The sequence below is a fragment of the Aulonocara sp. 'chitande type north' Nkhata Bay genome, linkage group LG13 (assembly GCF_057382095.1).
Source record: "Aulonocara sp. 'chitande type north' Nkhata Bay isolate Kocher_YH1m ecotype deep benthic linkage group LG13, A_spYH_male_GT1.1, whole genome shotgun sequence".
Classification (NCBI taxonomy): Eukaryota; Metazoa; Chordata; class Actinopteri; order Cichliformes; family Cichlidae; genus Aulonocara; species Aulonocara sp. 'chitande type north' Nkhata Bay.
Window position 1 is genome coordinate 14418307 of NC_141356.1, and position 13778 is coordinate 14432084.

General features: G+C 40.0%; 1 protein-coding gene across 4 annotated transcripts in view; it reads left to right on the forward strand.

Moving 5' to 3' along the window:
• Positions 1 to 13778, forward strand: part of epas1b (endothelial PAS domain protein 1b) — a 48918-nt gene that overhangs the window by 24493 nt on the left and 10647 nt on the right. For all 4 annotated transcript variants that reach the window (XR_015124398.1, XM_086258793.1, XM_086258794.1 and 1 more), the window contains exons 3-7: positions 2092 to 2243; positions 3396 to 3483; positions 6940 to 7058; positions 7813 to 8015; positions 10943 to 11049. Coding sequence is in view for 3 of the 4 variants with exons in the window: in XM_086258793.1 (XP_086114919.1) it covers positions 2092 to 2243; positions 3396 to 3483; positions 6940 to 7058; positions 7813 to 8015; positions 10943 to 11049 (669 nt within the window). In the remaining variant the exon portion in view is untranslated. The remainder of the gene's footprint in view (positions 1 to 2091; positions 2244 to 3395; positions 3484 to 6939; positions 7059 to 7812; positions 8016 to 10942; positions 11050 to 13778) is intronic.

Consider the following 13778-nt stretch of genomic DNA (forward strand, 5'->3'; position numbering starts at 1 on the left):
AGAGATTGCGGAGGAAACGAAGAGCTCTGCCCATCGTTCGGCTGGTGCTGGCATTACCCCTGCTAGCCATAACAGCCGACTGCCTTGGCGCCAAACATGCTGGAATGCACCCTCACAAACACACAAACATACTGTATATGCACCCAAGAGCCACTGTAGGGAACACCTCCCTTAAGTAACTTATGCTCAGTTGGGACCTGATGAACTTTGATGTACTGATTAGGAGATACCTCAAAGGATTCAGCTGTATTTTTGTCTTGACTTTGACTTAACTTGGATCAAAATACTGTGAAACATATGCGTTCCTAATTGCAGAGGTCCCAGCTGTGTTTGAAGTAGAGTCCTACATTTTGGGAAATATACTGATTTACTGCCCTTTGATCAGGCGGCCAAATATTTTGTTTTCATCTGTACGCCATTTGTTCTCTGGCAAATTGCAAGTTCCCTCAATTGAGTTCATAATATATTACTTTTTTTTAAAAACGTAAATTATTATGCTCAGCATTCCAGCAACCCTAACGATTGGATAAGGAGTAGAATAAAAAGCAGATTGACCAAAATAAGGGGAAAAATATAGAAATTTCCAAACAACTATTATAACAGATGTTTTCAGTAGAGTGCTTTTATATTAAGTTACTGCTTTAGTAACATGTGCATAAATGACAGACAACTCTCCAACTGCATATGGATTTTTTTTCTTTTTTTTTCTATTCTTGGTTGCGTTCATTACTGAATATTTCTCATCTTTTCAGAACACAATTTGTGTGTCATGCATTTGTTTTGTTTTTTTTAATGGTACTTATCGAAATTGTGCCTTACTTTTAGATTTATGTCTAAATATTTGGTACTGGTTCCCTTCAGGCATTTACTGACCTAACAAAACTATTCTGACAGTTTAGGCTCTATCAACAAGAAAGAAAGAAAATATTTGTTTTTGTTCAGTTTCACGTTTTCTTCTCCTCGTTTTAAAATCAAATCCTAACCCCAAAAATAGATGCTCATTTGAGCCTCAGTCCCTGAAGCCCACTTCGGGTAGGTGACATTGTCAAGGTTTTCTCTTGTGGCGTCCTAATGTGTAGCACACCCTGAATACTATCTCTTTTGTTTGGCATGTGAAAGCATGCACCAGATATTCTGTCTTTACAAACGTGATGAACAGGAAAATGGTGGAAAAAGAATTCCCACTATGACAGTCACATAATGTTCTGAGTTCATATTATGAGAAACTCATTTTGCCTCACTGCTCTGTCCCTTCATTCTGTCCAGTATGACCGGACAAATGTCAGAAAATAGAGGGGAAATGATTCTCTTAGCAGCAGCTGTCCCTATCAAACGCTCTGTTCTGCTCCCCATTATTCTGAAACGAGGGCAGTTACGCAACCAAAGAACAGCACAGAGAAGAAAAGTGCAACTCAGTCCAAATGACTGGTAATCACAGCTTAGTATTTAGGCCAAAGGTGGCGCTGGTCTTTGGATAGAGCCTTGAGAGTCTCCCCAGCTCCCTGGGGCCCATGTGAAAGCTCCGGGTCCTCTAGGGGCTAATGCTATCTGGGCCCAGCTCCAAACTCGAGCCCCAGGCCTTGTTGGAAGCCTTGAGAGTTGCTCTCTCTTATCTCAGGGAAACACACTAGAGGAATTGCAAGCTTCCCACCCTCCACCCCCATCAACTACTGGGCTTTGTTCAGCGTGAAGCCAGCGTCTGCAAACACATACGCCTCTTGAGTTGGGGCCAGCTCGAGGCTAGAGGTGTTTTTTCTATCAATTAGCTGAAACAAGACACTGTGGACAGACTGGAGTCACTGTGTGTAAATGTTTGGATACTGCGCTGAGTGTATTTGAGCATAATTGCAAGTTATGTCCTAAAAGCGGGCACCGCTTGAGCAGTTTGTCAGGGTCGAGCATCAGGGGTGGCCGGAGATGCAGGAAGAAGCTACAGTGGTTTGTTTTGTCCCCGAGCCAAAGCTTCAAGAGGGAAAACAAGCCTGATGTGTGCACACAAACACACACAGATTCACAATGATTTCCATTTATAATCAGCACTGAATGAGAAACAATTTGTAAGCGTCTCCTGTTTGCTGCCTCTCCCTCCAGGCTGCAGCAGCAGCAGCAGCGACGGCGAGGACAACGGACAGATGGACAGCCTGTACCTGAAGTCTCTGGAGGGCTTCATCACCGTAGTAACATCAGATGGTGACATGATCTTCCTGTCCGAGAACATCAACAAATTCATGGGACTCACGCAGGTACACAGCCATTAAAGAACACTTAAATAAACAGACATGTGCAGACACTTCTAAATGTGATCAGTTCCTGTTTATTTGCACGCAGTCATAGTTGATGCTATTTTTTGTTTTTGCGGGGGGGCGTCCACAGACACAGAATAAAGTGCTATATAAATACAGGTGAATTTGGCTTGTAGTTTAAAGTGCTTTGAGAGGTCATAAACATCACCAACATCTAACATCTTTGCACGTGACATGTGGATAGATTTTTTTTAATTTTCTTTAACTTCTCAAGAAGATTGGAAGAAAGACATTAACCCAGTCAGACAGGACGCAGATGTGGATGTTAACGGGTACTCAGGAGAGAGAGAGGGGTGTGTTTATGTGAAATGCCTGTTATGCCAGCAGTGTGTGTTCAGTCAAGACGGTGAGGTTCAACTATAAACACATTGTGCATTTTCTTTCCCCACCCTCTCTGGCACCAACTTAAACAGCAAATCGTAAAGGAGAAGTTTACTGTAAACGCTGAAACAAAAGCTCTGCTTTGCGACCCTACGCTGCCCTCAGCTTTCTGATTTCAGGCTTTCCTTGTGACCCATTTGCCTGAACTTTATGTCCCTTAAGTGGATTTTCTGGAAGAAAATCATTTGTGGTAGAAGATTTGTCCAAAAACTTAGTGGTCTTCCTTCACTCCTTACACCGTTGCTGTGGAACAGAAGGAGAACACATTTCACTTCTGGTTGGACACTTGTCTTTGATGTCCAAATTTTATTCTTTTAGTGTGTTCATTACATAGTTTATATTATATGGGGCAAATATAAACTGCATAGAAAGTGCAGCTTGACTGGTTATCGGAGGATTACAATCACAAGCTGCTAAAGTTTTGTTTGTTTAGTGTTGAAGCATTCTGTGTTTCTGGAGGTGACACACTTTTGTGCATTTGTTCATTCATGGTGGCCGCCATTACTCACGCTCACTACCCCCTCTTCATCTATTTATCCCAAACAAAACTACTGGTGCTGGTGCCAGAAAAAGAAATATGCAGCATGTCTAACTGATGGAACAACTACTGTAAAATGTAGAGAAAACTGTAACAGAAAGGCAATTGTATATCTTTATTTAACATTCCTTATTTCAGGATTTTTATTTATTTGTTTGCTTTTTGTTTTTCAGGTGGAGCTTACTGGTCACAGCATCTTTGACTTCACCCACCCATGCGACCATGAGGAGATCAGAGAAAACCTCAGTCTGAAGACGACTGGTTAGTACACAGTCTCATACGCATTATCTTCTATCCACCTATGACAACTGTTACATTCACCTGATTATGGTTTACTGATTAAAAAAAAATATGCAGTCATTCTGACATGACAAGTGATCTTTTCATTCTCCTCCTTATCAGAAAATGCCCCCTGAAATAAAGTAGAGGAATGTCTGTGGAGTCTTATCTACTCAATAAAAGAATAAATTTGCTCAGCAATTCACAAGCTATGCTGCCCATTAGATAATAGGATATCCTGTGTACAAAGTTGATGTTTTGTCCCACCCACGTCACCATGAGTTATGTAACAGAAAACAAATTAAGCAACTCACTGGAGAGCATTAATACCACGCAAATTAAAAAAATAATTAAAAAAACAAATACACTTAAAAGATGCTCACATTACAAATAGTTAACTCTTCGAAGAAGACAAGATTCCTAAGCTTTGATTCAGACTGGAAACATTTAAAGGTCACCTGTAATACTCATTACCAGCTTCATATTGTTAGTAAAGGAACAATTCGCCTTTCAGTTCACTCTGTCTGAAATCAGCTCCTCCTCATTTATGGTCACCCTCCGTATTGAGTCGGCTTTCATGACCATATTGGGAAATCTACTCACAATGACATCATACAGTAACAAGAGCAAAAGAAACTGTGTTAAACTGTGTATTATCTAAGCCCGAGAGTGTGCCTCATATTAATTGCCTGTACATACTCTGACTTCCTTATTTGAAATCGTGGCAGTGGTTCATTAGGTCCACAGCATTTTGAGATTATGTAAGTGTGAAGTCATGCAGCCATGCTGGATAACTGGAGGCATAATCTAAGTAAACTTCCCCCAATCATGTGAGAGTTTGTATTTTAATTCTAGTTGTTTCTGATTTCAAATAAAAAAATTTTTTTATGTAGTGCCAAATCACAACAACAGTCGCCTCAATTATAAAAGACAATAAACCAATCTTGTGTTAGTTTGCTGCTTTCTGGACATTTCTGTGGACAAGTAACACCGGTGTGACTTCTTTACTTCAGTATGTGTGGTCGCACTGGTGTTGCGTATCTGCAGCGTGACTCCAGTGAAATAAAATGTCATCAGCTGATGTTAACGCAAACAAACTCTGAGGCAGGATTTTGTGATTTTTATTTTATTTATTTATTTTTTGTTGAGAATTCGAACTCTTTCCCCTGCATGTATATATAGAATATAAGCACACACAGAGTGTTGATAACGCTTATCAGCACTGGCCGCAAAACTTGCAAGTAGAACAATACTTTATATTTTATAGGCCTGTTTCTATTTAAATCTTTCACTCAGTCACTCACATATTAACGTACGCAGTTGTTTTTGGCCTGAAGAGATGTTCGTCTGGTGTTTGTTTTGCTCAACCTTAGCTATACGGAGATAAAGACTTGTGAGTTTGGAGTTTGACACAAGAGACACTTAATTTCTTGGCTCTGAGGCATCGCTCCAAGGCTGAACTCTCACTTGTCATGTAACAGCTTGGCTTACTTTCCAGCTCCTGTCATGTGGGCCGAGAGATGTAATGACTGTGTTAACCTTGACTTTTTTTTTTTTTTTTTTAATGACATTAAGTCATAATAAGCATGTTTTCTTCTTCTTAATAGTGTGATTTTTTTTTTTGATTTTTTTTTTTTGATTTTTTTTTAAATTTTCCTTTTATGCCCTTTATTCCCGGATACACATAATTAACAAAATCCCTTGTGCTGCCCAAAAACGTCTCACTGGTCCGGGCGTTGACTCGATTTGATGTCAGTGGCTAATTCCATCAGATAAATGCTCACTTTTTAGGATCTAAGGAATTTAAATTAACTTAAACGATTATTCAGGAGTTATTGAAATCCCTGCCCATTTTCTTCCTAAAAACCTTTGAACTTCCGAAAACTGAATGCACAGTTGCTGATATGCTTTTGCAGATACTTATGCAGACAGCTGTGAATAGACAGCTGTCCATATGGAAGATTCAAGCGTGGTTGCTGTGTTGTAGTGTAGTGTGGGTGATGTCAACACTGACTTAAACACACCGTGCATACTTGCAGACATGTGCACTTTACCTTTGGTCTAATATAGCCTGGACAGGTTCTTCACTTCATGTACCTGTGGCTCAATATTGAGGCCAATGTAGATTAGTTAGAAGTGTTTGGCTGGCTTTGGTGCTAGGGGAAAGTTCAGGGGCCTGTAAATCCTATCATTCCTACAGGACGATAATATTCCACAGTACTGTCAGCTTGTTGTCAGCAGCTGTCTTATCTAGGAGTGACCAAAGTATTTAATGGACCCTCAGACATCTATATCCTCTGAGTTTACTTGAGGATGAAAAATCATTCTTCTGAAATTGTCAGGTGTTACACAGATTTACTATCTTCCACATGCTTTGTACAGCCTTGCAGCTCTTACTGTTACAGAGCCATTCAACTCTCCTGCTTTTACTTGTGGGACAGAAATGATCTATGAAAAACAATTCAAAACATGAACAGAGTGTGGTTATTAATATTCTATATCTGATGGGTCCACAAGGGGGGGAAAAACATGAGAACAAAAGTTCAAAGGTCATACAGAGATGAACCTATAAACAGATAAAGTAGAGTTGTAAAGGACATGTGCAAAGGAAAGCAGATAAGAGCTGCTACCGTGAGGAAGAGCAGACGAGGAAAGGCGCTGAGAGAGGAACAAGGCATTATGGGGTAGAGATAATGACCTTAGTATGTTACACACGCAGTGCAAAGCAGAGCCAGAAGTACACCCATACTACATGTTTTCTGTCTGTGAATCCACTTTCTACTCCATCCCTCTCTCCTGCACACACACAGGGTCACACTCGCTGTGCTGTGGTTGATAACTCTTATCAGCAGTGGCCACAAAGCACACCAGCAGAACAATACCTTCTGATTTATAGACCTTTTCTATTTAACGCACTTTCACTCCACACTCATTCACATCTGAACATGAACGTGCTTGTAAGTGTCGGGGAAACATTTATGTGGTGTTTGTTTTGCTCAAGTGTAACCATATGGAGTTAGAGACACACTTTTAAGCGTGGAGTTTGACAAAAGACACACTTCTCTTTGCTTTGTGGCTGCAGCTCCGGGGCTGAACTCTGACCTTATGATGTAACAACTTGGCCTATTTTTCCAAGTCCTCTGTGACTAAGCTGGAAGGGAGATAAAGGGAGTGAACTTCCAGTTTATTATATTGCAAAAAAAAAAACAAAAGACACTGAACTTTGTTTTAAATCTCCTCATACTTATAGGATCCATATATTATTATGCTTTAATGTCAAGCGAATTTTATATACTGTGCAAAAAGCTAAAAAGCTGTTCACAAGAGCAGGATCTGAATCATTTAAATGCTTATGTTTGCCCCTGCTCAGTGACATTGTATTATTGTATGATGATTCAGATGATGAATTCTGACACACTGTTTTTTTGTGTCTTCCAGGAAGTGGCTTTGGTAAAAAATGCAAAGAGCTGAGCACAGAGAGAGATTTCTTCATGAGGATGAAATGCACGGTGACCAACAGAGGACGCACTGTCAACCTCAAGTCAGCCAGCTGGAAGGTAACAACTGCTACATCTACAAAGCATCACATCTGCAGCAACTGCACACACAAAATGAGATTATTACATTGTGAATAGATTTAGCCACATATTGGACACAAGTAGGGTTTAGATTTTAGAACAGGGTTGGGGGAACTCCAGGCCTCAAGGGCCGGTGTCCTGCAGGTTTTAGATGTGTTCTTGATCCAACACAGCTGATTTAAATGGCTAAATTACCTCCTCAACATGTCTTGAAGTTCTCCAGAGGCCTGGTAATGAACTAATCATTTGATTCAGGTGTTGACCCAGCGTGAGATCTAAAACCTGCAGGACACTGGCCCTTGAGGCCTGGAGTTCCATCATCCAGAGCAATTCATGATGCTGGTAGGAGTCTAGAAGCCCATATTAAAAGTTTAATGTTATATCCTTAAATAGCAATTCCACAAGCAATCTTGTGCAGCAACACAAGTAGTGTAACAAATAGTGTAGAGAAATGCTTTCTCTGGGTTGTATAGCAGTAATGCAAAGCATTATTTTCAAAGGTAAGAAGTACTTTACCGTTTTTTGAAGAACCTATCGCAGCCCTGGCCATTAATATCGACTAATGTGGGGCCAAAAAAGGCATGACCACTACAATAGGTGTCTGCGTCATGGTAAATATGAACACTCAGATAGGGAAAACTGTAATAATCGCGCTATGGCTGCATGTTATTCACCACAGGGGTAACTCTGACACTGTGTAAACTCCATTTACACTCCTGCTGCTCTTCCTCAGGTGCTTCACTGCACTGGACAACTGAGGATGTACAACAGCTGCCCTCCGCGAGTGCTGTGCGGCTTCAAAGAGCCTCCGCTCACATGCGCTGTCCTGATGTGCGAACCGATACCACACCCGTCCAACATCGACACGCCGCTGGACAGCAAGACCTTCCTGAGCAGACACAGCATGGACATGAAATTCACCTACTGTGACGAGAGGTAGGCAGAAACATATTTTTTAGATTTTGTGTTAAATGATAATATATGCTTCGGTGAATATATTTTTATGCACCTATATTTGGTTTGAACCTCAGCAGAGTTCAGTAGAGCAGCAGATTCACATTGCTGCCAATTAAAACACAACCCTTAAAGTCTGACACACACACACACACACACACACACACACACACACACACACACACACACACACACACACACACACACACACACACACACACACACACACACACACAGAAGATTTGAGCGATTGCAGTGTGTTGACTTAGCAGGTAAGAAAATAGAAGTTGGTGATGAAACATAAATTAATAAGGCGCTGTCATGACGTTGTCAGAGCGTGCCAAGTGTTAATGACCCTGGATTAGATCGTGAACAAGCCTAAAGCTGAAACATTTTTAAAGCTGCCAAACAAAATGACATCTGACATTGTGTCAGTTATCATTCGTCACTTGTAGGTTAGCATGAAAAGCGGCTATCTTAAACCCAAAGAACCTCATAGTTTGCGCCCAGATATTTCTTTCCCACTGGCACGAGAAGGGAACACAACGCATTTTCAGATTGGTGTTACACAATCGCATGCACGCAAATCTGTAATCTTATCAAGCCTCTCATGCAAGAGAAATGTTCCTTTTGTGTATTGCATGCACAGGTCTGTGTGTGACTGCACTACAAACAAGAGCCCATTTTCTTTTTCACCCTTTTTAGTGCAATTTAATAGCCGCCTAAATCTTCTCTCCAATTACGCAAATGAGTTTATTGTAGGTGGGTCGACCCTCCTGGCTCAGCAGAGACTTACACTCATTAGAGGAGGGACGGAAAGTTTCTTCAGCTCATGCCTGGCAGTGTGAGAGATGGAGGAAACAAAGAAGGAGAGAGAGGGGGAAAGAACAGAGACTTATCACTTAGGAATAATTAGTTCTTCAAGAGGGGTAACAATCAGAAGTTTAACCTTCTAGTTTGCTTAAACTCTGCTTGACCTAAGAAGAACAATTATTTCCTCCCCTCAATATCCCTGTTGATTCTTTATAATTTACTAAGTACAGTAAGAAAGTCCATTTTATGATTAAATACCAGCTTTATAAATGACGTATGGCTATTGGCTATATTCTCAATTCTACAGTATAAGGAATACAAACACAAAAGGACACAAAGGGAAGTTCTAAAGTTATACAACTTGGATAATTTAGACGTGGACAACACTTCTGTGTGTACTATGTTACTTTTAAGTGTCAATCAGAAACGTCATGCAAGTAATCACTACTTATTACAGTGCATGTTGTAGATTTATCAGTAATACAGGGACATTGACCCAAATATTACACTAAATTAGATACAATTTGTGTAGCGTTGATTCCTGCATTAATTAATTTTAGAGTTTTAATTCAAACATTTGTATAAAATCATTTGTATGCAGACGATAGCCCGCAGGGTAATGTGCTCCTCTGCTTTGGTCTTCCTGTCATTTGTTACTTTTATATCTGTAATAATGTAAAGTACACCGTGATACAAAATAACATAAAAATAACAGTGAAACGCTTGTACTTACTTAACATGGAGGAAATGAATGGAAGGAAAGAAAAGAAAGCAATCACCATCGTAATCATCATTGTTATAATTTGAAGCTATTTTAGTTGTGACCATGTTTTATTAATGCTTTTGTTTCGTCTCTTTCCCCACTCTGACTCTCCTCTCTGGCCTTAATGCATTTTTTCCTTTTTTCATGTGTCTTTTTTTTTTTTTTTTTTTTTTTTTTAAACCCATTGTGCCTATGTACTCCTCTTCCCTCCAGACATTCATCCCCTCCCTTTCCTCCCTTCCCTCCCTTTCCTCACTACATCTGTCAGCGTTATGCAATCTGAGGGTCTGCATCACCAGACCTCTCACTCTGTCCCTCACACAATAAATCCACCGCATCATCATCATCATCATCCGCTGACTGTTCATCTCAATGAAACTTTGGCTTCACACCTCCAAAGCTATCCAAAGGGCAATATAGATGATGAAAACTGTATTTTAACTGATTTGACATCAAAAAATGTTGAGTGATGATCAGAGGTACAAATAGGATGAAACGGAGTGAAAGAGTACATTTATACCTACTGGAAATTTGAAACGTTTTTTTATGCTGCAGTGTATCCTATCCCTAAACTCTGGAGTCTATCCTCATGCCAGAGTGAAAACATTTTGGTGGCAGTTGGAGTAAAATCACATTCCTAGCACTTTAATTTGGGTTAAGTACAACTTATCTTCATTCTCTGTCCCAGTTTACCCTCCCCGGTCTCCTTATCCTGATAAAACCTTGTTTTCAGGGGCCCATTTCCTGTTGTAGGTTTGGATCATGTTCTCACAGCACAGTTTGTTTGGAAGAGGCTCTGCTTTTGACCCTTAGCCTAATTGTTGGCTTCTCAGTGAAGTCAAAATTACACTTATTTATATACGTTATTAACTTGAGTTTATTTGCTGTCAAAACAGCCTGAAGCTAAGTATGTAATTATTTTCAGCACTCAAAAACTTCATTTAAATTAGTGCACCTGTAATCAGATTACAGTAATCCTGTTATTTATTCTCAAAACCTCTACTTACTGGCGAAAGAGTTGGAGAGAAATAAAAGGGAGTTTTATAAACGTGGTTATTGAAAGCCAGCAACAAAATCCTGATTAACAACGTGAACTTGTGATGAGAGACGAGAGATTAGCTGTTCCCAGAAGCACCGGGAGGTTGGAGACAGAACGAGCAATTCTTATTTTTGGAAATCTATCCACCGCTCAGTTTGATTTCCAAGTGGTACATGATGTCTTTTTAAGTTCAGGATGAAGTGCAGGATTTGTGTTTTGAGTCGTACATGTGAGAAAAGTTCAAATAATAAGTAAAAGCCCGTGTCTTATTAGATGTCTGTGTCTGTGTTCCAGGGTAACAGAGTTGATGGGTTACACTCCCGAGGATCTGCTGGGTCGTTCCATCTACGACTTCTACCACGCCTTGGACTCAGACAGTGTCACCAAGAGTCATCAAAACTGTAAGTACATGCTCGGACCTTAAAAAAGACTTTGAACGCCTCAAACATCAAATATGAAGCAAAACAAGCCACGGTGATTCAGCTATGAACACAATCTGCACGTGTAGTTAGCCTTTAGCTAAGATCTAAGCCTGCGTGTCCTCAGATTTTGCTCGTAGCAGTAAGCGATTGGTTCAAAAACCTGATGAAATATGGAGCAACTCTTAAACAATAATTAGAGCCTTTCTGCATGGTTGCCAGTATTGGCAGCCATCTTGAAATGGCACATTCGAGGCACTTAATAATAATAATAATGGATTGGATTTATATAGCGCTTTTCAAGGCACCCAAAGCGCTTTACAATGCCACTATTCATTCACTCTCGCATTCATACACTGGTGGAGGCAAGCTACGATTGTAGCCACAGCTGCCCTGGGGCAGACTGACAGAAGCGAGGCTGCCATATCGCACCATCGGCCCCTCTGGCCAACACCAGTAGGCGGTAGGGTAAAGTGTCTTGCCCAAGGACACAACGACCAGGACAGAGAGCCTGGGGATCGAACCGGCGACCTTCCGGTTACAGATGCACTTCCCAACCCCCTGAGCCATGGTCACCCAAACTTACTTTGAAGGATTCCCTAAATGAACTCTAATTTTAGTGATCAGGATGTAAAAACTGCATAATCACTAGCCAGATCAGCTAAACGCTTCAAGCTTGTAGTCAGCTGGTAATACAGCCTAAAGTTTGAGTGACGATATTGGGGGGTTTTCTTGTCAGACATTTTTGTTTCATTAAATTTTATTTTTATTTTCTTTATTTATGTTTTAGGTAGACAAATACATTTATCCTTGTTTAGACATATGTGGATGTCTGTGTGTATGTAAAGAGCAGCAACATGGTATTAAGATGTCTGTTATTAAATTAGGTGCATCCACTGATGGCCTGATGAGGTTTGCACATCTGATGCCACAAACACAGTGGACAGGGGACCAGGTGGCCTCTATTACAATCTAATAACTGTGTGTGTGTGTGTGTGTGTGTGTGTGTGTGTGTGTGTGTGTGTGTGTGCGCGCGTGCATGCGGACAAGGCTCTGAAGTGTCATGGCTATTCTCTTCACTGACAGTACTGTATCATTAGAGGCTTTGACAGTGCACGAGGGAAAGTGGTAATTTAGTTCCTTAAAACCACCCCTGCAACATAATGGGTGTGTGTGTGTGTGTACACAGCAAAAAATGCTCTTGTTACAAAGAGGATTATGCTTTTCTTTTTCTTTTTTTCCCTCCTGGCATATCTGGGCCAACACTAATCCTGATATTTTCTTTGAAAAGTAAAACTGTACTTTCCAAAAAGTTGATTCGCTACATCCAGATGACCAGAATCAACTTTCCTTACTTGGATGATTGAGTATGCATCAAGACACAAAACTGTACCTAATTTGATATTTTACTTTTCACAGAAAATAATATTTTCATCCAAAACTTTCATCATTTAAAAAGATGTCAAGCAGAAACTTAAAGAAGCAGTACAACCCAAATACTTCCCCCTGTAGCCTGTAGTGGTGTGTTTCAGTCTAGATTGTAATGGTGTGAGTTTCAGAGCTGTACAAGTCTTTGCTGCCTGTTTCATTAAACTAAAAGCACTCTCCCTGTCTTACCATGAAGTAAAAAATAAAATAAACCAACAACTTTTTCCACACTCAATTAGTCCAAAATCATAAAGACAAATTGTGGTTTTACAATTTTCTCCATTCACTAGTCAGATAAAACATGCCGCTAGCTAACATTACCCTCAATAGAGACTGGATGACATTAATGCATACAGCCAAGCACGAGCCTCTCATCACAGTTGGGTCTTTCTCCACAATCATGCAGTTTATGGGTGTAGTTTAACTGAATGAAAATAGTTTATGGGGGAAACTGCTTACAATTAAAGATCGATTTATTTTGTGCAATTTTAAATGCAAATTTTTAAATTCTGTTTTTGATACTTCAATAACCATAAGAAGTATAGAATATGGCTGTCATATTTTAGTATTAAAGAGAACATGGACAATATTTCCGAAAATGGTAATTCACACTGAAACGGTCTGGATGGATTAAAAAACACCGCAGGCCCAAAGTAATAATATCTAAAAGCATCTGGGGTAATAAGTGCATTCTTTTTAAATAAAAAAACAAAAAACAAAGTAACTCACATTCACAAAAGTCAAATTATTATGACTTTTTAAATCAAAGACTTACTTTGAAAGGTTGGCTCAAAAAACAAAAAAACAATAGGCTTAAAAAACAGACCCATTGTGCTTGAAACAGAAATATTTCAGCACATATTGGGATTGTTTGATACCAAGTTGTCTTTTGAAGTTTTGCACTTCCAAAGTTGACCTTTTAGACATGTTCTTTTGGTCTCGCTGCACTTTAATTTTGCATGTCAACAAAAACCAAAAAAGTGACTTGAAAGAGGATTGTAGTCCTCGGGTTTTTGTTTAGTGTGCTGCATGTGAATTTTTTTTCTTTTAGCCATGTTGTCTTTCCACTGATCTTAAGTCATCTGCATCCGCAGCCCTTAGCTGTCTGACATTTGCCAAGATAAAGGACTCTCTATCCATCTGAACGTCTCACAAACACAGACGAGCCGCTCTCACGGCCAACGTGACCAGCCTGTCGATCAGCACATGCTAACAGTGTTCTCTGCTACATGCAGTGTTGTCCCCTCCAAGCTTTCTCAACAGTCTTACTTGCGCGCGCACGC